Consider the following 25447-nt stretch of genomic DNA (forward strand, 5'->3'; position numbering starts at 1 on the left):
ACAAGAGGCTTTGGGGAGCCGGAACACACGCAGTCCCTGTGACCCACATTTACCACCACACCATAACCTTCCCTTTTCGTACTCTCTCAATTTCAAAAATCAGAAGACAAATGATACATTCTAGCATCATCTCTAAATTAAATCCTGAAATAAACTCCTGTCCTTCCCCCCGCCAAAAACAAAAACTGAAAAATTTAAGGGTCTAGATTCTCTCTTCACTGAGGCCACATGGGGGGGGGGGGACGACGACAAAAAAAGGGCTTGCCAAAGATCCTTCAAGCACCGAGGTTTCCAGATGCCCCCACCACGCTACACTTTTTCAGTACTCTGATGTTAATTCAACTGTCAAAACTCACATAAAAGAATCCAAATGAGGGATGCCCCGATGGTTCAGTTGGTTAAGCCTCTGACTCTTGATTTCAGCTCAGTTCATGGTCTCAGGGTTATGAGATGAAGCCTGGCATCTGGCTTCATGTGAAGCCTGCTTAAGATTCTCTCTCACCCTCTCCCTCTGCCTCCCCTTTAAAAAAAAGAATCTTAATGAATTAAAATTTCTAAATCCTCCTATACATACACACACACACACACACACAGAGTTCTGTACAAAAATCATAGCCGAAATACTACTACAATTTACAACCTCTCTAGGGAGACTGAAAGCTGATTTGAATCTCAGGTCGACCAGTTATTTAACCTAAATCTCAATGTTCTCATCTATAAAATGAGATTACAATGCCTAGAAGTGGCAGAGATCCATTATAATGCCTGGCCATATTAAGTGTCTAATAAAAGAGACCAATTATCACTACATTCACTTATACCATTTTCCATATCACACTGCTATCTAAAATGGTCTCTAATTTCCATAGGTTCAAGTCAAGACCCAAAACAAAAACTCCAAAGTTGGGGCCCCTTCTGTGATCGAGGCCTGTGGCCTGGTACGTCTTCACAGCCGACGAGGGCATTTCTATATTCGTACACCAACCGATGTTCACGATGACGGTCAAAGATAACCTCAGCACAGTGGGAAAAAAAGACGAGAGCATTTAAGACCAGGCTCTACATATGAACTGTCACTTCACAGATAATGCGGATAATAAGGTTTATTTCGCAAATCACACAATACAGTCAAGAATTCTCCATTTCCACACCCAGTTATCGCCACCTCATCACTGCTTCACCAAAAGGAAAAAGAAAAGGAAAAAGAAACCAGCAACAAATAATTTCTCTTTAGCTTCACCAAGGTAAGAAGAAGCTAAGGAGGAGACATAAATTCAGAGAAAAAAAGACAAAAATGGCATTAAGAGATAAATCCACAAAGGTTAACACATATTGAATTTATGGTTCATCTGTTTAGTGCTCAGGGCAAGTAAGAGACCTTGAAATCTAAAACAGATTTCACATCCTTAAGGAATAGATGTTAAGGGTAAAGATCAAATGTTTTACAGAGAACGTATCTAGGAAAGCACTGACTGGTTCATAAAAATTTCCTTCTGCTCATATTTCAATTTCAAAGGATAAATGCTAGGTTAAGTCACCTTTATTCCATGATCAAATGACTCTCCATAGTGAAGCACTGACTGGGTTTCACTCTCCTGTGTGACATGCAAACCCTATGGTCCTGTATTAAGAGCAAAAACTGGCTCTGCAAAAAGGCATAGCCTGCTTAATAAACAGCGTGCCTCAATTATCTTCTGGGTATCCTTAAAACAATCAACAAACCTTGACTGGGCATAAAGCTTCCTGGGGTTTGTTTGTGGTTTTGTAATTACTGTTTGCTGCGACCTACATATGATAAAAGAAAAAAATGAATGACAAGGAGGGGAGGTCAAAGTCCATGTCCCCAAACTACCCTAGGTATAGCGTTCTGCAATATAAACAGGCCTAAACATTAGGAATGAAACAATCGTGTAAGTTCAGACAATGACCATCAACCATAAGAATCGAATTTAAAAATTAACAGTCCTAATAGGAGTTTATTTCCAGAACAAAGTCAGAAACAATTTAAACTCTTAAAAATCAAATCCTGTCCTTCATACCATAGTCACTTGTAAAATACAACTGGGAGATGATCTCAATTGTAATAGCAACAAAAAAGCAATAACACATACAGGAATAAACAAATACGTAACATACGAATGAAAAAACAATGGAAGTTTACTGAAAAACATAAATGTAGAGATATCAGAGATCTTACACCGTTGGAATGGAAAGATTCAGTATTGTAAAGTAATCACTTCCCCTCTGCACTAAACTACAAATTAAATGCAATCAAATTCCTATTCTTCCTGCCTCCCAGATCTCCACCCCGAAAGAGGTGGAGAAAAGGAAGGGAGTCAGGCAGATTGATTCTAAAGTTCATCTGAAAGAATAAACATGTTGGCCTTGCCAAGAAATTGTTGAAAAAGAAGAATGAGGAAGAACGTGCCCTATCAGATAGCAATACACAGTATAAAGCAGAGGTTGGTAAATTCTTTGTAGAGGGCCAGATCGTAAACATTTTTAGCTCTGTGGGCCATGCCATCTCTGTTGCAACTACTGTGCCATTAGAGCTCAAAGCAGCCATAAACAATACATGAACAAATGAGGGTAGCTGTGTTCCAATAAAACTTTATTTATAAAATCTAAGTAGTAGGCCAAATGCGGCCCGTGGGCCATAATTTGCCAATGCTTGGTATAAAGGTACAATAATTACAACAGAATGGTAGATGTGCAAGAAGACAAATCAATGGAAGAGCNGTTGATAAACATGTACTTCTGTGTAAATACACAGATGTAATTAATATATGATACAATGGCATATCGAAATCAACAAGGAAGAGAGAATCATTCAGTAAACAGAGGGGCAACTAGCTAGCATGTAGAGCAGATTAAAGTTAATTCCAACCTCACCCAAAAGTTACAGATGGAAGGGGAAGGCATTCAAGGCAAAAGAAAATCCCTTACCTTGGGTTCAGGGCCCTGCATGCTCTGCCTCTACCCATCTCTCCAAACTCATCTCCTACCCATCCTCCTCCTCTTGCTTATTCTCCTCAGCCACAGTGAGCTTCCTGCTGTTCTGTGAATATTCCAAGCACACTCCTACCTCAGGGCCTTTACACGTGCTTTGCCTTGAGCCCTCTTCTGATAATCACATGGCTTGCTCTCACATTTCACCAGGTTGCCATTTAAACATCCCCTTCTTACACAACCTCGCCAGACCAACAAATAGGACCCCTTCTGTGATCTTTATCACCTTCCCATGTTTTCCTTTTCTTTAAATCACAGATTTGTCATCTTCTCCCATGAAAGTGTAAGCTTCATGGAAGTCAGGACTTGGTCTCGTCCACTACTGTATCCCTGGTACCTAAAACAATACCTGGCACATAATAGGTGCTCAATAAATAATGAATGAATGCAGATACAGAGGCACCAAATCTTAATTTTGGTATGTTCAGGGCATTTCAAGTGCATCCACACCATTAGATCTTCAAACGTGAGAAGCAGCATGGTAAAAGAGGAAACTCATAAGGAAGGCCAAGGTCAGACCATGAAGAATCTGTGAACCCAGCTTACCAGTTTAGGTTTAATCTCTTACAGACTTGTATCTCCAACTGGGCCACCTGGGGCTATGCAAGTCAGACAGACATGGCACATCCAAGCAGCATCCATTCTACTCAACAGCAACTCACCTGAAACAGTGTTATACGAACACACACACATGAGCACGGCACAATACGTCAAGGAGACTTCACCACACCCAGCTGTGCTGCCGGGATCCTGGGGGTACTTAAGTCACTGAACCTCTGCCACAGCAGAATGTTGGTGGAGAACGTTGCGGAGGACTGCCGCGAGTCCGCGTGCTGCAGTGTTTAAATCGGGAATTTTTTAGAAGGATCGCTCGGCAGCAAATGTGTGGCACGGACGGTGGGTGGCCTGGCTTCAGAACGGCCTCTCACAAAGACCGCCGGAAGTGACTGAGGCGAGGAAGAATTAGGGCCTGACGTGGGACAGGGGCGGTACCAGTGGAGACGAGCAATGCTAAGTACAGGGGCTGCACAATATCCACATTTAACTCACACAAATTCAACCTTAGTCACTTGGCCAAAAAAAAAAAAAAGAAAGGAAGAAGAGAGAAGGAAAGAAATTTCAATTGTCCCATAACTGCCCTCCATTCTACTGAATGAGCCGGAGACAGGCACACAAATCCAACAGCCGCTCGGTCAGTCTGTTTCCACCTGCCAATCACATTTTGTGCATCTCACAACACTGGATGAGTCTAGTATTTAAAAATGTATTTTCCATACAACATGGTCCCTAAATGCAAGCCAGCTGCTTCAGCGGGTGCTCCACTGGAGAGCCAGAGATCTGTCTCAGTGCTGCAGGAAAGAACCGGCTGGGCTGGATTGATCGGAGACAACCTCCAGTGGGCCGCCTTCTGAAAGTATTGCCAAGTGATATTTTTAATACAGGTGATTTTGACCTTACATATGGACTCAGAACTAGCCTCTGTATAAAATGTGATTGCACTATAAGGAAAACCCACTATGACTGCATTCAGGAGACGACACACAGGAGTTCAATGTTTCATGTCCATTTGTCCAGTTCTCCCTTTACTGGCTCAGGCAGGGTCACACAGCTAGCTGTGGCCAAGCTGGTAATGATTCATATCTTCTAATTCCGAATCCAAAGCCCATTCCTCCATTCGAGCTTTTTTCTAATCAGAGCAAAAACGGATCTATCTTCATACTCCATAAAAGGAAAAAAGCAATACCCCTTCCCACCCAAAGTCATTAATAATCAAGTACACAAACTTAAGACTAACATTTTCTTAAAAGTTACTAAAACTGGCCAAATCTAAAACAACCTATCAACTTTTTTTTTTTTTTAAGATTTATTTATTTTAGGGGGGGAAGAGGGAAATGGAGAGAGAAACTTAAGCCGACTCCACAGGGGCCTCAAACCCAGGACCCTGAGATCATGACCTCAGGCAAAAGCAAGAGTGAGATGCTCAACTGACTGAGCTACCCAGGTGTACCTACCACCTTTATTTAAAGGGAAGAGATGCGCAGAGAAGATACCACCAATGTTATTTTGATTTCAAGTACACTTCTTTCTTCTAAGCACTAATGATCAATAAAAGTATTTTATTATTTTTTTTGAAGATTTTATTTCTTTATTTTAGAGAAAAAGAGAGAGCACACACATGCTCGCAGGGGGAGGAAAAGAGGGAGAGGGACAAGTTGACTCCATGCTGAGCGCAGAGCCTGACATGGGGCTCCATCCCAGGACCTTGAGATCATGACCTGAGCTGAAATCAAGAGTCAGACACCTAACCGACTGAGCCACCCAGGCACCCCTAAAAGTATTTATAGCTAAACTCTAGTTGGCCCATTGGTGAGCAATGCTCTCAGGTATAAAGGTTTTTAATGCAGCACTGTGCACAGATACTCAATAAATGCTTCTTTTTTTTAATAATGATTTTTTATTATATTATGAATGCTTCTTGATGACAATGAAAATGATGAACTAAAGCAGTAACGGCTCTTGGGGAGGGGAGGGGCAGAATAATGACCGTGTTACCGACAAAAAAGTGAAACAAAATCAGACAAAAATTAAAGGTTACAAAATCAGCATTCGTCCTGAATGTTTCTCAGACAGAACCAGAACGTGATCTAGCAGAGCAGAGCTCAGCCTCTCCAACTGGGGTTCAATATGGAATGCTTAGGGGCTCTCTAAGCTACAGGTTACATGGCCCATCTTCCTGAGATGTCAATTTTACTCAGTGATAGGGAAAAAGAAAAAAATTCTGTTCTCAAAGTCAAGGGTATATGGTAGCTAAAATGCATTCTTTAGGTTTGCCTTGTCTCCTTCCTTCTAGAAACAGAAGCCCTCTTTCCTCTGGGTTTCGGACAGAGTGAGGATGCCAATGATGTCAAGAGGAGACCCTTGCCAACCTGCAAAGTACATGTAACAATGTTCGATTTCAGTCAACAAGATTTTGGATTTCTTACTGCAGCATAAAAGAAAAGAAGAAGAAGAAGAAAAAAAAAAAAAAACCCAAGCCTTCAACAAGTCCTTACAAGGCCCTACATGATCTGACCTAAGTCATCTCATTCCATTATCCTTGCTCACTCCATTCCAGCCACTCTCTTCTTGAAGACTCACGTGAATTCCTACCTCAGGGCCTTTGCATTTAATGTGCCTTCTGCGTCAATGACTTCTGGTGTTCACAAAGCCTAGCAGCTGACTGGGCTATCTATTCAAATGTCACCTCAAATGTCAGGTCCCTCCTGACTCCCTATCAAAAGCAGCACCTCCACTCCCCACCAGCTTTCAATTTATTTTATTACTCTGAGTTTGTGTGCTAGGTTTGTGGGTCAGCTTCGTACGACATGCCTTTTTTTTTTTTTTTTTTTAAGATTTTATTTATTTATTTGACAGAGAGACAGCCAGCGAGAGAGGGAACACAAGCAGGGGGAGTGGGAGAGGAAGAAGCAGGCTACCAGCCAAGGAGCCCGATGCGGGGCTCGAACCCAGAACGCTGGGATCACGCCCTGAGCCATAGGCAGACGCTTAACGACTGCGCCACCCAGGCGCCCCGACATGCCCTTCTTTGCCAGAAGTAGGAATTTCTTTATAAAATAGATAATAGCACCTGCCTCATTGGGATACTGTGAGGACTGAATAAGTCAATGATGTGATGGGCTTAGAATAGTACCTGGCACGAGGTAAGCACTACCTGGGTGCTGGCTGGGATGCCACAGAGTGAGCAGGAATGGTCTGTTATCCGCCCAGTGCCCTCTTCCCCACGGTCCAAACCAAACCCTGCTAATGAAGCCTCTTAAAACTAATCCAGTGGCTGCACATCAGAGAATCCCCTGGGAAGCTTGAAAAAAAGGGCCAGGGCCCCCATCCAGATCAATTAAATAAAAACGGGAGTGGGGTCATTGATTTTTCAGTAGTCCAGATGATTCTAATATGCAGCCAGAGAAGGGAGTTCTAGCCCCACTGTCGACTCAGGCCCCAGCCTGCTGGCAGCCAGTCCACTCATGGACAAGCTCAGCGCGCCACGGACCAGAATCGAACTCATTCACTGGAACCCCATCAGCACGTGAAAAAAAAGATCAAGATCCAGGGAAAAGATTATAAAGCTGAAAAGCCAGGTGAAAATGAAAAGAAACAAAGCAGCAGTGGGAAGATAGTAACATCATTCTCCTCATCAATAAATATTTGCCACTTCCAAGGCACAAGAGCCAAAAGGGGAGGCCCGGCAAGGGGAACACTGATAAGGGGTGGGCAGCAGGTCATCACAGGTGACTCAGCGTTTTCACTGAACACAGGATCCAAAATTAAAGCCGTCCAAGCAGACCGCTGCTGGCTTTTTCCTTCCGACTCTCACAGGACCCATAAAAGAGGCTGCGAGGAGCGGCCACCCCGCCTGGAGAGGCGGCGTGCCACGCGGCACCGTCATCCACGCCGCGGCCTGTGCCTGCGGGTGCCACCTCAAAGGAGCCGGCCGCTTCAGGACACCCTGTGTGGTGGCACTCCAAGTGTGCCGAGGTACCAGGGGCCCTAGATTCACTCCCCTTGCCCCGCCTCACCCACTGAAGAACACAGATGCACTCGACAGTTCCGAGTAAAAGTCGTCCTTTAATCTCACTAATGTTATAAGAGTTCTGAGGCTCTGGCATCAGAAAGGCCTGAATGAGAGTCTCAGCTCTGTGACATTGTAGCTGAGTGACCCTGCCTGTCACCCACTGTCCTCCTCTGCACAGCTGGACTAACGGGCCCCCCTTCACAAGGCTACTGTGGAGATTAAATGAGATGGTGCAGGCCAAACGCTTGGCAGGGCAGGCCCAGCGTAGGCCCCCCCAGAGGTTCATTGTTTTATTCCCTGTTATTATCAGAACATAGAAGAGACTAAGACACACTGAACCTGGAAGATCAAAAAGTAAAGACAAGGCAGAAGGGATGACAAGGTGACGTGTCTTTAAAAGTATGACATCAGTAGCCAGTTGCCTGGACTTGAATATACAACTATCCTCAGCTTCCTGTTTAAGAACAAGTAATCTGTGGTCTAATTTTTGGGAATGGCATTTGTAGAAAGGGATATTAAAGGGAAAAAAGCCTTAATCTCAGAGGTGCCTGGGTGGTGCAGTCATTAAGCGTCTGCCTTCGGCTCAGGGCGTGATCCCAGAGTCCTGGGATCAAGCCCCACATCAGGCTCCTCCGCTGGGAGCCTGCTTCTTCCTCTCCCACTCCCCCTGCCTGTGTTCCCTCTCTCGCTGGCTGTCTCTCTCTGTCAAATCAATAAATAAAATCTTAAAAAAAAAAAAAAAAGCCTTAATCTCAACTACAGAGAAGAAGAAAAAAAGAAGAAAATAATTTCAAAGATGTTACACAAAAACATGTTAGTAGCTCTATTAAAGGGTAAGGGATTTGGGGGGGTTTTTTGGTTAAAATTAATTAATTTATTTCAGAGAGACAGCACGCACCAAGTAGGGAGAGTGGCAGAGAGAGAGGGAAAGAGAATCATAAGCAGATTCCTACTGAGCACAGAGCTCAACGAAGCTTAGATCTCAGGACCCCGAGATCACCACCTGAGCCAAAACCAGGAGTCGGACGCTTAACTGATCGCGCCACCCAGGCGCCCTAAAAGTCTTCTGTTTTCTAGCTTTTCTGCAATGTCAGCAGGTATCTCCTATATTTGCAAAGAATATAAAAAGTGTATTTAAGAAGTAGTTAACACTGGTCCATTTAAAATTAAGATCTAAGAAGACTAAAATGACTGCGTCATTAGTGAGTTAAGAAAAGGTATGCAATACTTTTCTTTAACACGATCAGTTCCCCAGCTAGAATTAGCTTTTAAATGCCTGTCATTGAGAGGAAGATGGCAGAAACCAGGGCACAGAAGGGATGGGAAAGAAGGAATTCCTCCTATATCCTGATGTCACTGAGGCCCATTCCAAGAACTAAAGAACCAAAAGCAAAATGGAGATGATCAGATGAGCTGGCTCTGCCATCCTCATTCATAGGCCAAAGACAAAATAGGGAATTCCAATATACCTGCAGGGCTACCGTAAGGATTAAACCAAAGGCAAAAATAAAATGTTGAGTATTATTTCACTGGCAGTGGTGGGGCACCTAGACCCTGGAGTCAGAATGCCTAAGTTAGAATCTCAATTCACCACTTAGAAGCTGTGTGACCTTGAGAGGATCAGTTAACCTTTCCGCACCTCAACTTACTCATCTGTAAAATGGGGTAGTAACAGGATACAACCTGCTTCAGAGGGTTGTTGTGAGGATCGAATGCATTAACACAGGCAAAGCAGCTGGAACAGCCCAATAATAATCACCAAACATGTGTCAGCCCCTCCCCACCCCTCCCTTGTTCCTCCTCACTCCCTGCTCCCCACCTTCTCTGACTTCTTGCTTTCCTCCTCTCCTTTCCTTCCTACTCATAAACTCTCCCTGGGCCCTCTTCTCAGCCCTTCGCCGTAGGGCTCCTACCCACCCTCCCCATCTTACCCCCTTCACCCCAGCCCACCAAACTCCCTTTCTACAGCCCCAGTTCTCAGTACTTTCACCCATGCAGTCCCCTCTGCTGAGAGCACTCTCCCACTTCACCCCCGCAGACACACACAAATCTTTTTTTTCACAGCAGAAAACTTTTAAAGTGAAACCCACACAATAAATGCTAACCCTTCCATGAAGTCTAATTTTAATTTGTTTCCGAAGCACTCTGGGCATCCAACTAACCTAGCTGCCATCGTGCCATACTCCAGCTGTCCATTACTTCTCTGCCTGCACCACTAAAGCCGCTGGAAGCAGCTCCTTAGACACAGGGACCCAACCCCCCACACCCAGTCCCATGTGTTACAGCAATGCCTGGCAACAAGAAACTCTCAAATGTTTGGTGAATGACTAAGTGAGGGAATGCCTCATTTGGTTCTTTCTGATAACCTCTCTTCCTCTCGAGGGTCTCCTTTTAAAGCCTAATGAAAACAGCGTCATTACACAGCAACCATTAGCAACAAAAACAGAAGAGAGCCAAGCACTTCTCTCTGTATGTATTATCTCATTTAATCCTTGGGATCGCTCTGATCTTGCCTCTTATTTCTTTCTCTCTGCCCAGCTCCCCACTCCACTCCAAGCACACCAGCCTCTCAGCGATTCCTATTACAGGCCTGCTCCCCCTCAGAGCCCCTGCATTCATCTTCCCACTGCCTGGAATGCCCATCTCCCTTCAGGTCTTAACTTAAAACCTGACCCTGCTATTAAAAACCACAACATCCTCCATTCCTCTCCCTGCCTTGCTCACACACCCGTGTGCCCCACCCCCTGCTTCATTCTTCCTTACAGAACTTACAACTATCCGACATACTATATGATTTACCTTATAGGTTCCCTCCCGTGTGCCAGAAGGAGAACTTCACGAGAGATGAAGAACAGGGCCTGGTACATGGCAGATGCTCAATAAACACTGTTGACTGAACAACTCCATGCTGTGCAGCAGGCATGCTTTATGCGTGAGGACTCTGAAGCGTGCACAGAGGAACCGATGAGTAACTTACCCAAGGTCGCACAGCTAATACGTAACAGAGCAAGGATCTGGGTCTACAGCCAATTGGACTCTAGGGCCCACACTGAACTATTACTTGTCTCCCAACCTGACCCAGATAATAATTAAGAGACATGATTATATCCATGGAGCAAATCCTAGCGTTCTATGTCTTTGGGCCATACCTATGTCTTTGGGCCATACGGAACAGCCATCCACTGGAAAACTTCAAAAGAACAAGTCATTTCACTCTAGACAGTTCCATGTGGTAAAGCATCACCAGATTTATAATTTATACAGCACTGATAGTTTTTCTTCGGACTTAATAGTTCAGAAAAAAAAGGAGGAGAGATTTATCACACCTTTTTATACTGTAATATCCCTACGAACAGCAAAATGACAAATCATCAACTAACATGGAGGTAGCCTAAGGTGACATATGTTAAAAAGCCAAAAATTGTGGTAGGAGGTGGAGTACAGACTGTAAGGGGGCACAAGGGAACTTTTGGGGGTCATGAAAATGTTCTATAGCTTAATTTTAGTAGTGGTTATACCAGTAGAGATATTTATCAAAATTCATCAAGCTGTACACTTAAAATAGGTATAATTTTATAGTACGTATATGATAATAAATACTGAAAGCAATAAAGACTACCAGATAGGAATTTTAACTAAATATTCTACCCAAAAAAGGCACAAAGAATATTTCCAGAGCTAATACTCCCAAATTAGATCCAGAAGGCGCACTAGAAGTTAGGCATTAGCTCCTGGTATCACACCTCTCTTCCTCTTTTCTTTTAAAGGACAAAGAGGTGATTATAGAAGAAGACAGGCAGTGAAGAGCTCTGTATAATGAGATCCAGCAGGGTGGCCGATGTGTGGCTCAGAGCCTGCCTGAACACTGGCAAAGGCAGCGGCCACAACCAACACGGTGTGCTGCTTCCGTCCTCTGGGTAACCTCGGATCAGGACTCTAGCACCCTGAGCAGAGTCCAGTTAGGGTGGAAGGGCACATCACTGCTCTTCTCCACGAGGGCCTCTGCCACGTATTGACCAGTGACAGGTACAGATGCTGAATTTGTCAGAATTCTTAGTTTCGAGCATCTGAAACCAACAAACTAATATAACAGAATAGCGATTTCTTTTTTTAAAGGGCCATTGGATAATTCACAGAATGTCTAGGAAATCCAGAAAACCAAGTCACACAACTTAAGGGCACACAGCAGAACACATGTCACGGCCAGAACTGGCCTGGCCCGGGGACCACAGCCAGCAGCTGCCCCCCACTGTTCATCCTCTCCAAATGGCCTCCAGGCACTCCTGCCTTCTTTCCAACACTTGCCTCCAGCTTCAGATTCACACTCTGGTGGGTGTGTCTGAACAGCCTGGCCTGCAAAGGTAGGAATTTCCCAATCAGAGAAACAGCCAGGGCACTTGAAGACTGACAATGCCCATCATTAACACAAACAGATGACAGGCCATCTCTGGGAAAACTAGCGATACAGGCCAGCAAGTAATAAAAGGTTTTCAAAAAAATATTTACAACAAAAAAAATCCTCAAAGAGGGAACTAAAGGAATCCTATCCAGAGGCAATGCTATCTGGGGAGGGTGGGAGTCTTTTTCATATTTAGTGTTGTACTCAGTATATTAGTTGGTTTCAGAAACTACAAGCCTACCTTTCTAAATTGAAAATGACTCATTAAGGGTGTTTTCTAATTAAAAGAAAAATAATTCAAACCTGGAGTAGCAAATACTCTGTCTCCTAGAATAAAGGACACAAGAGAAGAAAAAAAGTCCTTAGCTCTGAAACAGTAAGGCAACGATCACTAAAATACATGATTCTATTTAAAATGCATTTCAGTATCTTTTTCTACTTAAAGCATATCTTTTAAATGTTGTTCTGCTTAAAAGAATAATTCTCAAGAGGAACTTCTCCTAACCTGAATCTGAGAATAAGAAAAAGAACAAGCTATGAAAAGCTATTAACACTAATTCAAGATGATCAACTATAGAAAGAGATCCGCATCAATGTCTGGTAATCAGAAAATTCACCTCCAACCAACAAGGTTCATTTTCTAAATGAAGAAAGCCTTCCAGCAATCTCAATGTATAGTTAACATTATGAAATAAACCCTAAGGACCAGAATCTGGTCATAAAACAAATAGAGGGGTAATGTCTGACCTGTCAAGTCTCAACTACATTAAGACTTACACACCAGATCTGAAATGGAAGCATGCATTTTCACACACAGACTCCTGGCCCCTTAGTACATCACCAGCATTTTACTTTCTCCTTGAGAATTTCTCCACGCCTCACACATTCTTCAAAACTGGTATCTGCAAGTATTTAAAAAGAAATATTATTTAAATTGGTTTGCTTATGGCTGACTTTGTCAAAAAAGATAGAATGAATCAGTGAAAGTTTGTATTCCCTGAAGAAAAATCTGAAGATAATGAAAGATGACTCAGAAGCCTGCTAAATGGAAGGAGGGAGAATTAAAATTTTCCAGATAATTCACTATTTAAGAGTTGACCATTTAAGTGCAATTCAATACATATTTGAGGACCTAAACAAAGTGCCATCCTGGATGATAAAATGGATACTAAACAAGACAGTCCCAGATCTCAAGGGGGTAATAATCTACTTGGGGAGGGGACAAATAAGTAAAGGAGCAGCTATTGTTATATTAGATAGACCTGAGAACAGAAGTAAATCCTACTTTGGAGATTCAACGGAGGGAGAGGGTGAGTCCGCTAGAGAGGAACAGGAACCCAGTAAAGACCAGCTCTGGAGTAGTGCTGAGGGCAGTAGGCAGAAAGGCCACAGTCTGGGGGGAAGAAACTGAGCTTAAACTGCACAAGGTGACTCAACCCCAGGTTCTGAGGAGTCTCTATTTCATTAAGCAAACAGGAGCCCTCAAGGTTTTGTGTGGGGCCATCCTAAGGACAAAGATGACTTAACTAGCGATGAAGAGGACAAAGTGAGAGGAGGCTGAGGCTAGCAAAAGGATTACTGAGGATTAACACAAGAAAAGATGGGTGAGCCCTAGAGTGATGGCAACTGGTAGGAGAGCGTGGCAAGGGAGGAGAGGAGATGCAGTCAGCACTTACCGCCAGCCAGGGAGAGAGAGGATGAGAAATGCCTTGGCTTCTACCTTGGGTTATTAAATGAACTGCGGCTTCATTCACCAAATGAATACAGTTAATTAGTCCTGTTTTCCTCTTTGTTTTGTCTACTAGGAAGCCCAGAGCCAAATATATGGGATGGCCTATTTCTAACATAAGGCGAGCATTTATGTGCATCCTGTAAATCTAACATTTATTTTCCTTCTCTTTTTTAAATTTATTTGACAGAAAAAGACAGAGGAGAGGCACAGGGAGAGAGAGAATCCCAAGTAGATGTCATGTAGATGTCACGCTGAGTGCCGAGCCTGACCCTGGGCTTGATCTCACAACCCCAAGATCATGACCAGAGCCGAAATCAAGAGTCGGAAGCTTAACCAACTGAGCCACCCTGGTGCCCGTTTTCCTTCTCTTCACAGGCTTTTATCTATACGTAGTAAGTCACCTTTAATTATTTTTAAATGAAGCAGAAAATAAATCAACAGATTAAAAAAAGATTGAGATCAAACCAGAGATAGCTGGACAAAGTATCCGGCTCAGGTATATAACCTGTAGGCTGCCAACCCAGAGCATTCTCCTCACTGTTCTTCTACCCTAGCAAAGGCCACATCTCACAGAAGCAGCTGAAAAATGCCAGACTTCCACTTTTTCAACCTACCTTACAAGCAGCAGTGCCATGAAATCAGTTCTACCCAATGAAACTGAAGGGGAAGTCTCCAAGGTGACCTTCTAGAAGACTCCTCTATGCTAAGAGGGAGTTGTAAGAAAATATCTTCCTTCCTTCCCTGTCTCACACAGGCATGATGTCTGCGGCCGCAGCAACCACACTGCCAACATGAAGCAATGAGCCTGAGGCTTTCTATAAGCCAAAATACTAAAAAAAATAGAGGAATAAAAGGATGCAAAGAGCCTAGAGTCTTCGAACACATCATTCAGACACTGCCCCACCCTTACAACCATCTATTCTCCACACTTCTTGCTACTGGACAATAATAAGTTCTATTATTTATGCCATTTTTAGTTGGGTATTGTTACTCGCCAATAATGGATACAACAGTGATCAAATCATGAGGTCAGTTTCTGACAGGCTGATTTTTATTCTGCTGAGCTAACAAGATCACTATTATTGAGATGAGAAAATGCAAACATGTATTATTAGTCAGGAAGAAAGCAGTAAGCTATAAGAGCTGCTGGGAGCAGCTGAAGATAAAAACAGAAAGGGATGTAATGATAGGTAACATTTGAAAAACCATGATCAAGTATTGATAGGGGCACTTCCTGGAGGCAAGAACAAAGGAAGGAAAGAGTATATGTACAGAAGTCCTCTAGGGTGGAGAAAATGAGGGAGACTTTCTTTTCTGGCAATGTTATAACTTAAAAATCCTTCCCAATATAAAACAGTGAAAAAATTCCAGGTAAAGCATAAGAAACATCTGTTTAAATGCATAGCTAAGTTCACATGGAAATAAAGGACCTCCCCAAAGGCCAAAAATCAGAGGAGCCTAAAATCCACAGCATAAAGTAGAAGCTGATCATGTTTAGAAACCTAGGGTGTGGGGAGCTGGAGGAGAGGGGGATTGTGTGTGTAAAGGGCACCTGCCCTTTGGGATGTAACAAAAATAAAAAGGGAAAGAAATTACTAGCCTAATATTTTCTTTAAAACACCATCTGACAATTATAACTCGTTTTCAACCTTGTACACCTTACGCTTTATATGAACAAATTCCAGCATTAAGTGCATATTTTAAAAAAACATGTCCATATTACATATTTACATATCACAAAGGGCTTCCTGAATATTTCATCATAAGATTAAAACATAAGATGGACAGAAATCTTTTCCTGAAAAAACCATACATTGCCCAATTTTTTGGCCATCATTTAATCATTAATCACTTAATCAAGTATGCAAGTTCAGTATATTTGTAACCATACTAAAAGATTTCCAAATTTTAGGACTTTTGGGTAAAATTTTATTGTTAGGGTCATTATAATATTCTTCTAGTGACTATGCTACCAACAGTTTCATAATACCTTATATATCACATAAAAATAGTCTGTCATCTCTGAGCTAATCTTATGGCCCTCTACATAACAGATTCTGCAATGTACAAATTCAGCATATAAATGGTAATGGGAACTGGAAAAGGATGTGGCGTTTGGGGCATCTACAGACTGAGAGGATGGTCTCTAATATTAAAGAGGCAAAGAGAAAAGAGTTACAGCCGCGGCTAAAAACAAAAACACAAAACCTCTTAAGGTCGCCCACCGAGTTTACCCTCTGCTACCCTCATTTGCTTCCCACGTTCCCTTGAAAACTGAAGACATCCTATATTCCCTTTGCTCAACTTCATGCTGGCTTTATGAATGGGTACAGTTCCACCCTAAATTCCATTAAGCCGCCTCCATCACTCAACTCATTTCAAGACCATCTTCTTTCAAAAAGTCCTATCTTTGGGCAGTCCAAAAAAACATATAATCTATATTATCTTCACAAGGGTTACATGGGTCTCCACTGCAGTCCCAGATTTACCTAAGAGGAAACCTTTTAACCTGCTATTTACATACACTGAATGCCACAATAAATACAGCATCCTAAACTCTGCTTTAGACTGTGCTGCATCTTGAATGTTTCTCCAAACCTATGTGCTAGATGGTAAAAGACTAAGCATTTACTCTACAAGTAACGCCACCAAATGCAGGGGGAAGTAATCAACTCGGGAATCAAGAACACAAGTGTGAAAGGACTGCGTTTGGCTTGGTTCTCCCCCTCCCGCTGACACAGGGAGAAGGTCCAGTGAATCGCTCCAGTCCCAGGGGATGAGAGAGGCTCCCAAGAGCGCGCTCGGATCCGCGGGGAATAAAGCACGAGTTAGCGAGCCGGGAGGCTCCGAGAGGCGCGCTGCATTCTGGGACTCGTTTCCACAGTTACCCACGTGCACCCAACCCAACCGCGGCCCCGCGCGGCGCGGACTACAAGTCCCAGAATTCCGCGCGACCGCCTTTCCCCTTCACACCCGGCCACTAGAGCCAGACCCTAAAGGAAACCCCTAAAGCGTCCTCCCCGCAAGCTTGGCAGAGGTCGCGCCCAGCGGGCGCTACGCGGGGCCTCTGGCCCGGCCCTCCCTGCAGGGAAGCGGGTCCCCAGGCATCAGCGCCCACACCTGACGACCAGAAATTAGACAACTGCGTCACAGACTGCCAATCCCACGGATTGCCTGGGACCCCAACACCTCCCCTGCGCAAAACTCCCCACCCGGTCTCCAGGGTCCGACCCCTCCGGATCCCGCCGCGGAAAACCCGCAGCCCGCGCCCCGGCCCCGCCTCCCAGTCCCGCAGCCAGAGCCCGCGCCAGCGCTGACCTCGCTTCCCGCCGCTCTGGGGGAACCGCGGCCAGCTCCAACCTCAGGGCACCTCCCCACCCCCTCCACCTCAGCCCCGCCCCCTCCACTCCCCGCACCCCGAAGCTCAGGGCTCCCCCTTCCACGGACCCTGTCTTGATCCGGGGGAGGAACACCTCCCAGAAAACATAGTCTGACACCTTCCCTCCCCCCCACCGAGCCCCGCGCGGACCGAATCTGGACTTGACAGTCCTCCCCTGCCCTGGCCCCTCCCAACCCCCCCTTTCCTCCCAACTAGCTCTACACCCCCATCGCACCTCCTCTACCCCTGCCCCCATCCTGTCACCCCAAACCCTCGCCTCCTCTCTCTCCTCTCACTCCCAATTACCCTCTCTTCCCAACACCTGCTCAATCCTATTACCCCAACGTCTGTCCCCTCGCACCACTCCCAGTTACCCCACCACCCTTCCTATACCTCTCCCGCCCGCCGGACTCCCCAACTATCCCATCACACCCCAATCCCTCCCACCACCTCGCTCTCCCGTTACATCAGCCCTCATCTCCGTGCCCGCCCTCCTGCCCTGCTCGGCCGCTACCCCCATTCCCCCACCGCATTGTTCCCCCCCACCCCCGCCATCCAGCCCTTCTTCCCATTGTCCCCGCCCCCGCGCTCCCCTAGCACTCACCCGCCTTTCTCACGGAGCCGCCCGCACCGCTCAGCCCCTAGGAAATCCTCACCCCTGCACCCCGCTCGCTCGCTCCCTCTCTCTCTGCCCGCGCCGGTGCCACCCCCGGCCCTGCCCGCTAGCGCCCGCCGCCGCCTCCACCTCCATTCACCCCAGGCACTCCGGTCCCAGCCCTTCATCGCACGTCCCGCCCCCCCCTGCCCCCAACACTGAAAAGGAGCCAGTCCCCACCCCCCTCACCTCCGCCCTCCCCCGGCAGGCCGGCCCCTTCCCCCCCAGGCCCGCCCCCGCCCCGCGCCGCCCGCAGCGTCACCGCCCGCCCCGGCCCGGCCCCGAGAGGGGAAGGGGTGGCTCCCGGGCAGGGGCTCCCGGCGCGTTTCGGGACAGGAGGAGCGGGGCGGGGACTGCGGGAGCGGAGTGGAGAGTGTTGGCAACCGCTCGGCCCCGGCCCGCTCGCTCTCTGTTACTCACTGACAGCGGCGGCATCCGAGTGCATTTTCGGGCAGCTCACACCCCACTCGCCGCCCAGGCTCCCGCGCTCGCCTCGCGGTCCCCCCACCGGCTCGCCGCACCTCGGCTTGGAGCTGAGGACCAGCCGCCAGCACACCCGGCCCGCCCACCTCGGCTCCAACCATTGGCTGAACTTCGGTTGAGGGACCGCCCCTCTGCGTCTCTCATTTGACAAAAGGAGTGCGGAGAGCGCCGGTCAAGAGCTGGCAAAGAGGCCCCGCCCCTTGAGGTCCAATGCAATTGGCCCTGGCGCCTCGTCCCTGTAACGCCCCGCCCCTGGCCGAGGCCACGGTCTGGAGCAGCAGGTTGGACCCGGCTGCTGTCACTCATCCCCGGGGGTCCGAAAGCGCGTGTAGGGGCGAGGCTGGGGAATTGGTCCACCTTGACCCTGAAGCCCCGCCCCGTCACGGGCGGGATTGGTGGAGCTGCAGACCAACCGAGAAAGATGGGTCGGCTTCTGAAACAAAGCACGCGTGGTGTTCCGCGAAGAGCCAAGAAGGGAAAGCACAGTTGGGGTAGCTTGTGTCCTGCTTCAAGGAGTAGGGAAGTCACCCCCTACTTGGGTCTCCCACTTGTTTCGCACACCTCAGAGCGGTTCTCAGCAGGAGTCCAGTCCGCTCCGAACTTGGACTGGGACTTCTGCTTCGTGTTTCCTACTACTGGAAACTGGATAAAGAATCGCCGCGTCCTCCTTTCCAGCAAACCCTCGGGTGAGGAACAAATTCCCATTTCTTGTACAACAATTACAACAATCCGTCCTCTCCCCGTTTTCGAAATGCGCGTCTCTTTGAGAATCACCACAGGTCTTCCCCCTTGGTCACAAGTGGGCTGTTCTAAAGGCTTCTAATGCTACAGGCATTGTCCGTCATACACATATCTGTATACGTCCCACACAGCATAGAGGAAATCAGGGCCACGCTCTGAGCTTTGGGCTCCGTCTGGCACATTGGCAAGTCCAGAGGGTAGGTGCTGAGCCCTTGAGGACACCTAGCCTGAATCTAATTCACTGACGCTGAGTGGGCCTCATTTGGCTGTTACTTGTCAAAAGGTGTTAATTTAAGTGAATTCTTAGGACCATTGAGTTTCCTAAGTCAAAAATTCGCACCGTTTTCACGAGCTGCAACCACTTTTCTCAACGCTTTCCAACCAACTCATCACACTTAAACGTAATGTAGCAGAAAAATATTTTGAGATATTTAGGGAGGATAGCCCCCTCCTATCCCAATCACAGGACACATACACCATTTAACCTGTATCCCAAGGCCCTGCCCCAACCTACAGCCAGGGCATTACACACCTCCTCGAGGAACAGATTACACCACAAACGATTGGTAACAAAACATTAGTCATTTTGGTTTTAGATTTCTTCAGCCAAGGCTTTTGAGCTTCAGGGTTCTGAAATTTGCGTTTCAAATCAGAGGATAAATGTCACAAAACCAAGATATTTTGAAAGAACAGGATCAAACCAGTTCCTCTGTCCCATACCACTCCTGTTGTAGTATACTCCATCCCTCTTAATCCCTAATGTCTCATGGGTAAATTACATCCTTATAATTTTATATTTATCATATTTCTATCATTCAAATATTTATGAATCACGTTGCCTAATCATAGAATCTCATAATTGACCTGAATTTATCCACTTTAGGTTTCTTCTCAAGATTCTCATCCATACTGGTGACCTTTAACCTGGCAGGTACGTCAGCTGGGCCTCACAGAGATGGGTAAGTACCTCTGTACCTCTGGACTTTGAAATAGGCCATTCTAATTCTAAGAAAGTCCCTCCTTACTCTGAACAGAAGAGCTGCTCCTGCATTCTTTATCCTATTTATGTTTTCATTTCATTTATATTTTCAACCTATTCTATATCTAGGAAGTAATAAATTATATAGAGCTTACACAAATCATAGTATTTTATACATAAAATATTTGTATGTTTTTTATTGATCATGGTACTTCAGGGACTGAGACACAATTGTTGTTTTGCACAGAAATGTGTTTGCTTCTTGACACCTCCAAATTAAAATAAGCCCACAATTAATTTGTTTTAGGTAGCCATTTACTATACTGATTTATTTGCAGCAAACTTGATAATAATGTATATAATGGCTAAGCTACATGAGCGACCTGCCCCCTGCTTTGCCCCTAGCACCCAGCACTTCACTGGCTCGTGGTGTCCACAAAAATATATAGAATGTTCAACCTTTGTTATTTCTCAGCATCACTTTCAGTTAGGTCAGTATCACTTCATTTTTTTCAAATGAAAAACAGACTTAGAGAGTAATTTAAAACAGATCTTTTTGGTAGGTCAACTATAGCCTAAAGATCAAGGGGCTAAGCTCATTCTTAGTCTGCTAAGATGCAGTGCCCTACATGTTGTATGAATAGTAAAATAGGTATAATTAAGTGATTACATAATATTCTGCAGGTATCAACTCCATCATTTTAACAATCCTCAAGACTATAACCCTTTGAGGGCAGGAATTTTTCTTATATTTATCTTTATGTCCCTAGCATCTAGTACAGTGCTTTCAAATAATAGGCACTACTTTATTGTTCCTTAAAATGAACTGAATGTTGACTGTAATGTGAAATTTTAGATCTGGGAGAAGCCTTGGGAAAATCCGACTTCCTCATTTCAAGATTATAAGAGTTGAGATCCAAAGAAGTTAAAGGTCTAATCCAAGTTACTCGGCTAGTTAATAACAAGGCAGTAACTAAACTCAGGTTTCTCAACTCCTAGACCAGATCTTTCGCCTGTACCAATATCAAAGCTTCAAATTCCAAAGATGAGTAAACTACTCTTCCTTCCCATTTGAGAGTTATTATAGCAATCTAATACAAGTTCTATACTTCATAGCTGGAATACTGCCTTCTTTTTTATGAAATTCGACAGGAATTTTTTCAATATTTAACAGAACATTTAAATTTTTCTCATTGGTACCATCTCCAAATAACTTCATCTCTGTGGGGAAGTTTACTAAGATAATAGTGTTATACTTCTGTGCCTTTACATTCAGATCCTTGTGGGGGAAATTAATAAGTGTCTTAGGAGTATGATGGTAGAGTAAAACTTTTTCCCAAATTCCACACATCCCACCTATAGCATGCTTTTCTGCATGTGTTGGGGATGGGGATACAGAGTGGAGAATGGCCTAGTCCTAAGACTGAAATAAACTTGTGCCTGCATAGACAAATAGATAAATTTGCCCTTGATAAAATTGGAAGAGAACCGGAAAGAACATATGTCAGGGAGGGATTAATTCAGCCTCAGACTGCAGTGATAGAGTATGTAGAAATCTACTAGTTACCAAAAGTCAGGCTACATGGGTTTACATGGAAACAAACAACCAAAAAAAAAAAAAAAATTAAGTATATCTGTAGAGATCAGGATAGTTTATTTCTCCAAACTTATAATCAACTGAGAGTTTGCTAAACCAAATGATGACAACTTTTTTTTTTTTTTTAGTTGCTTCCCATGTGATAGGCACTACTCTTATAGTGCTTTGCTTGTTAAAGTATTCCACCTAACCTCACGACACTCCAGGGAGGTACTAATACTGTCCCCAAGTTACAGATAAGTTAATTGAGGCTAATCTGTTCAGTAACTTGCCACCTAGCTAATAAGGAATTTGTGTCCCTAATTGGTCAAACTCCCTGTGTTATAATGTTCCCTCTCTTCTTAATCAGGTTAATGTATGCCCTCCATACCTGAGAGATTTACTTATAAAGATACAATGATATGGAGGTTAATGTGTTTTTAAAAAATAGTGAAACCTTGGGGCGCCTGGGTGGCACAGCGGTTAAGCGTCTGCCTTTGGCTCAGGGCGTGATCCCGGCATTGTGGGATCGAGCCCCACATCAGGCTCCTCTGCTATGAGCCTGCTTCTTCCTCTCCCACTCCCCCTGCTTGTGTTCCCTCTCTCGCTGGCTGTCTCTATCTCTGTCGAATAAATAAAAATAAAATCTTTAAAAAAAAAATAAAAAAAATAAAAGATAGTGAAACCTGGGGGTGCCTGGGTGGCTCAGTTGTCTGCCTTCGGCTCAGGGCGTGATCCCGGGGTCCTGGGATTGAGCCCCACATCAGGCTCCTACGCTGGGAGCTTGCTTCTTCCTCTCCCACTCCCCCTGCTTGTGTTTCCTCTCTCGCTGGCTGTGTCTCTCTCTGTCAAATAAATAAATAAAATCTTAAAAAAAAAAAAAGATAGTGGAACCTGGCCTCTTTATCTAGAGTTGAGTATTGTAGACACTCAGGCTGCTTTTGTAGATATATATTATGAAAAATATGAGTCCGAAAGATTATTTCCATGTTACTCCATCCTTTTTATCTATTTTATCCTTTTGACCTTATTTCAATAGCAACTATCGACTTCATGGTATATTATTAATGAGATTATTTATCTAGAGTATCTAATGAGGCTCTGCTGAATATAATACGTTCCCTACTCTGATAGATCAGTGGGAGGGGCCACCTCTTCAGCCTACTGGAATTAACCTTTTAACCATTGAGACCTGTGCTACTGGGAAACAGTTTCAGCTCTTAAGCTTTTAATTTCATAAGAATGCCACTGTAACTTATGCTGCTTTTCACATATATACACAGACAGTTTTGCAATAGCCACTTGCCAAATGCTAATAGGGTAATAAAAATGGAGGTTTTGTTTTTCAATACCTATATAATATAGTCATGTCCCAATTATTAGGTTAATGGAAAAAGCATAGAAGTAGACATTTTCCTCCATTGTCACCAACAGGGACAGTCTCACCTCAAAACTGGTCATGATTGACAAGCTGAAAAGATGGCAAAGTTTGCCATATATCTTTTCACTACACTTTTTCTTTCATCAGCTTCCTTTTCCCCTGCCCCTCTTATGGGCACTGACAATGACACACAAACAAGTGACCTCTTATAGTCACTCCAGGTTACCTTGTAGAATTGATATCCTGTCATGTGTGTTTGTAATGTACATCAAACCTCTGTTTTGTTTTTGTTTTTTTTCCATCAGCCTCTGTTGAGGCAATAATGTAACTCCCACAATAAAAAAAAGACCTTAAGAGATGGAACTTTCTGGAACCAACTCTACACTGGGCGTTTTTAGCCATGGCCGCACTTTTGACATTTTTTTCTGAAGCAGAACATAAGCTTAATCCAGATGGCCTGGATTAAAAACCCATTGGTTTAAGAAGACAATCCACCACTTGAGACAAATTATCTCACATCTCTGGGTGTCTTGGTTTCCTCATCTGCAAAATAGTGAAAATAATAGGAACTACCTTATAGGTATGTTTGAGAAATAAGTGAATGAGTAAGTATAAGTAAAGCACATAAAAGTACCTGGTTCCATACCTGGTAGCTGCAGCACTTAACATATCCTTGAATCAACCCTTCCCCCTCACAGCTAGCTTGTCATCCCAAACCTTTCTTTTCCTCTAAGCTGGTCCCTGACTCCACAGTCACTATGTTTTATTAACTTGGCTTCCTTTCTCCTTTCTAGAAAGAGTTTAAAGTGAACATTTAGGGACAAAAGCGTTCTTCACCAAGACAAGCCACCAATGTGAAATTAGCCTAGTTTGAAACTAAAATGTGAGACTTTATACAATAAAGAAAAAAAATGAGTACCCAGTATCAATGCTGTGTCATTCAAACTCTCTGAAAACTAGCTTAATGAAAATTGATTGATACTGGAAGTTCAGATGTATATGGGAAATTCCTAAACAATTAAACAGATTGTAGTAAATTACAGGGAATTCTACATAAATAGAGGCACATATTGTGTTCCCATAGCGACTAATTTCTCTTCCTTATCCTTTGAAGTAATATTACCTTTCCCTGAGTGCCACAGTTACTGGTATAAAAGATTTTTAATCTGCTATAGCAGAGACAAAGTTTCTTTAAGTATTACCCTTGGGCCAGCCTGGAATAAGATGCAGACCCTCCCACTTAAACGCTTGAGCAGGCATTAAACTTGTCTGGGCTTCAATTCCTCCATCTATAAACACGGGAATAATATCTTCAAGGGATAAATCTGATACAATATGTACAAGCATTTATAAAAGTGGGAGAGAGAAGCAGAAATAAATGCATGAGCACCAATTATGTGATGCTTTCACATACTTCCTTGTGAACTTCGTGCAACCTTATGAGGTGCAGTTGGCTAATTTTTATGCCTGGGGCTATGTCAAGTAAATGAGTCTGTGTTTTTAAATTATCTAGAAAATCCGGGTTTCCTTCTTTATGAAGCTGCCATTTTAGGGATCTCTCAGAAAAGCTAAGAATTTTCCAATTCTGCTGAGATTTGACATCAGTGTTTCAATTTTTTTTTCTTTTTTTTTGGCTAATCTTTTTCTCCAGCATGACTATAGAATGCTTAAACTGGCACTTTTCTTTTTTTCTTTCTTTCTTTTTTTTTACCCAGGGCCTTTTATTTTTTTTGGAAATCACACCTGCCTAGGGATTTAACAGAGTATTTGAATAAACCTGTGTTCGTTACCACATGTTCTTTTCTGAATTGGGTATTTTCACCTTATTCTCATTGAGCTAATCAAGTCCTAATGATGTGGCATTAAATTCAATCTCAGAAGGTATAATTTTCCAATTGAATCTAAACAATGCATGGCGTTTATAGTGACTTTCATAAATATACCATTGCTTCAGTTCCTCCAGCTAGCATGGTATGGGCAGAAAGAATAACCATTTTACTTGTACAATGGCTTCTGTGTGCTGTCAGGCTCTTCATTTCTCCTCTCCTTTTCTAGCCTGCTTCCATGAATACAATGTCTTTTTAACATCCCTCTCAGGGCAGTACAGGAGGCCCCATCCATCTCCAGACGTCGGTGGCTGCACAGCAGCCGAGCATCTCATTATGGCAAAGTGAAGCATTCTGGGAGAGTGGATGGAGCCCGGCAGGCAGCAGTAGGAAGTGGGGGAGGGAAGAGGAGGACAGGAGCTGAGGAAAATATATGCTCACTTCCTTGGTGATAACATGTTATGGAAGTAAGAACTTCCCGTTCTAGAAAGGAAGAGGATGTGGGATGTCAGAAACGTGTGACTAAGCAGATTCCAGCTCCTACAAGCTGGTTACATCTGCCTCGGCTACCACAAGCCTCCTGACGCTCACACCTGAACCCCCCAGTTGGTGTCACCACAGAAGCCATGTTGTGGGAAGAAAGTAATGAATCCAAGTATTTAAGAAAAGTACCTATGGTTCCAGAATTGAAAAAGGAAAGAATTTGGAGGCTTGTGC

The 25447-nt window shown here is 44.2% G+C and overlaps 1 protein-coding gene and 1 long non-coding RNA gene across 6 annotated transcripts in view; one reads left to right on the forward strand and one right to left on the reverse strand.

Annotated features, from left to right (window-relative positions):
• The window catches only part of DCUN1D4 (defective in cullin neddylation 1 domain containing 4), a 67197-nt gene extending 48891 nt beyond the window's left edge, over positions 1–18306 (reverse strand). For 2 of the 5 annotated variants that reach the window (XM_040625059.1, XM_040625058.1), the window contains exon 1: positions 18165–18306. In XM_040625059.1, the coding sequence (XP_040480993.1) occupies positions 18165–18189 (25 nt within the window). In that variant the 5' untranslated portion in view covers positions 18190–18306. Of the gene's footprint in view, positions 1–10378; positions 10398–12759; positions 12874–17693; positions 17816–18164 lie in introns of those variants that run through there. The other 3 variants (XM_040625061.1, XM_040625062.1, XM_040625060.1) reach the window with 3 other exon arrangements.
• Positions 18307–18713: 407 nt separating this feature from the next.
• LOC103672721 overlaps positions 18714–25447 on the forward strand; it is a 61939-nt gene continuing 55205 nt past the window's right edge. Inside the window, exons 1-2 of the long non-coding RNA XR_571227.2 lie at positions 18714–18913; positions 19852–19927. This is a non-coding gene — a long non-coding RNA (uncharacterized LOC103672721). The remainder of the gene's footprint in view (positions 18914–19851; positions 19928–25447) is intronic.

The sequence above is a fragment of the Ursus maritimus genome, unplaced genomic scaffold (assembly GCF_017311325.1).
Source record: "Ursus maritimus isolate PB19 unplaced genomic scaffold, ASM1731132v1 scaffold_8, whole genome shotgun sequence".
In the NCBI taxonomy this organism is placed as follows: Eukaryota; Metazoa; Chordata; class Mammalia; order Carnivora; family Ursidae; genus Ursus; species Ursus maritimus.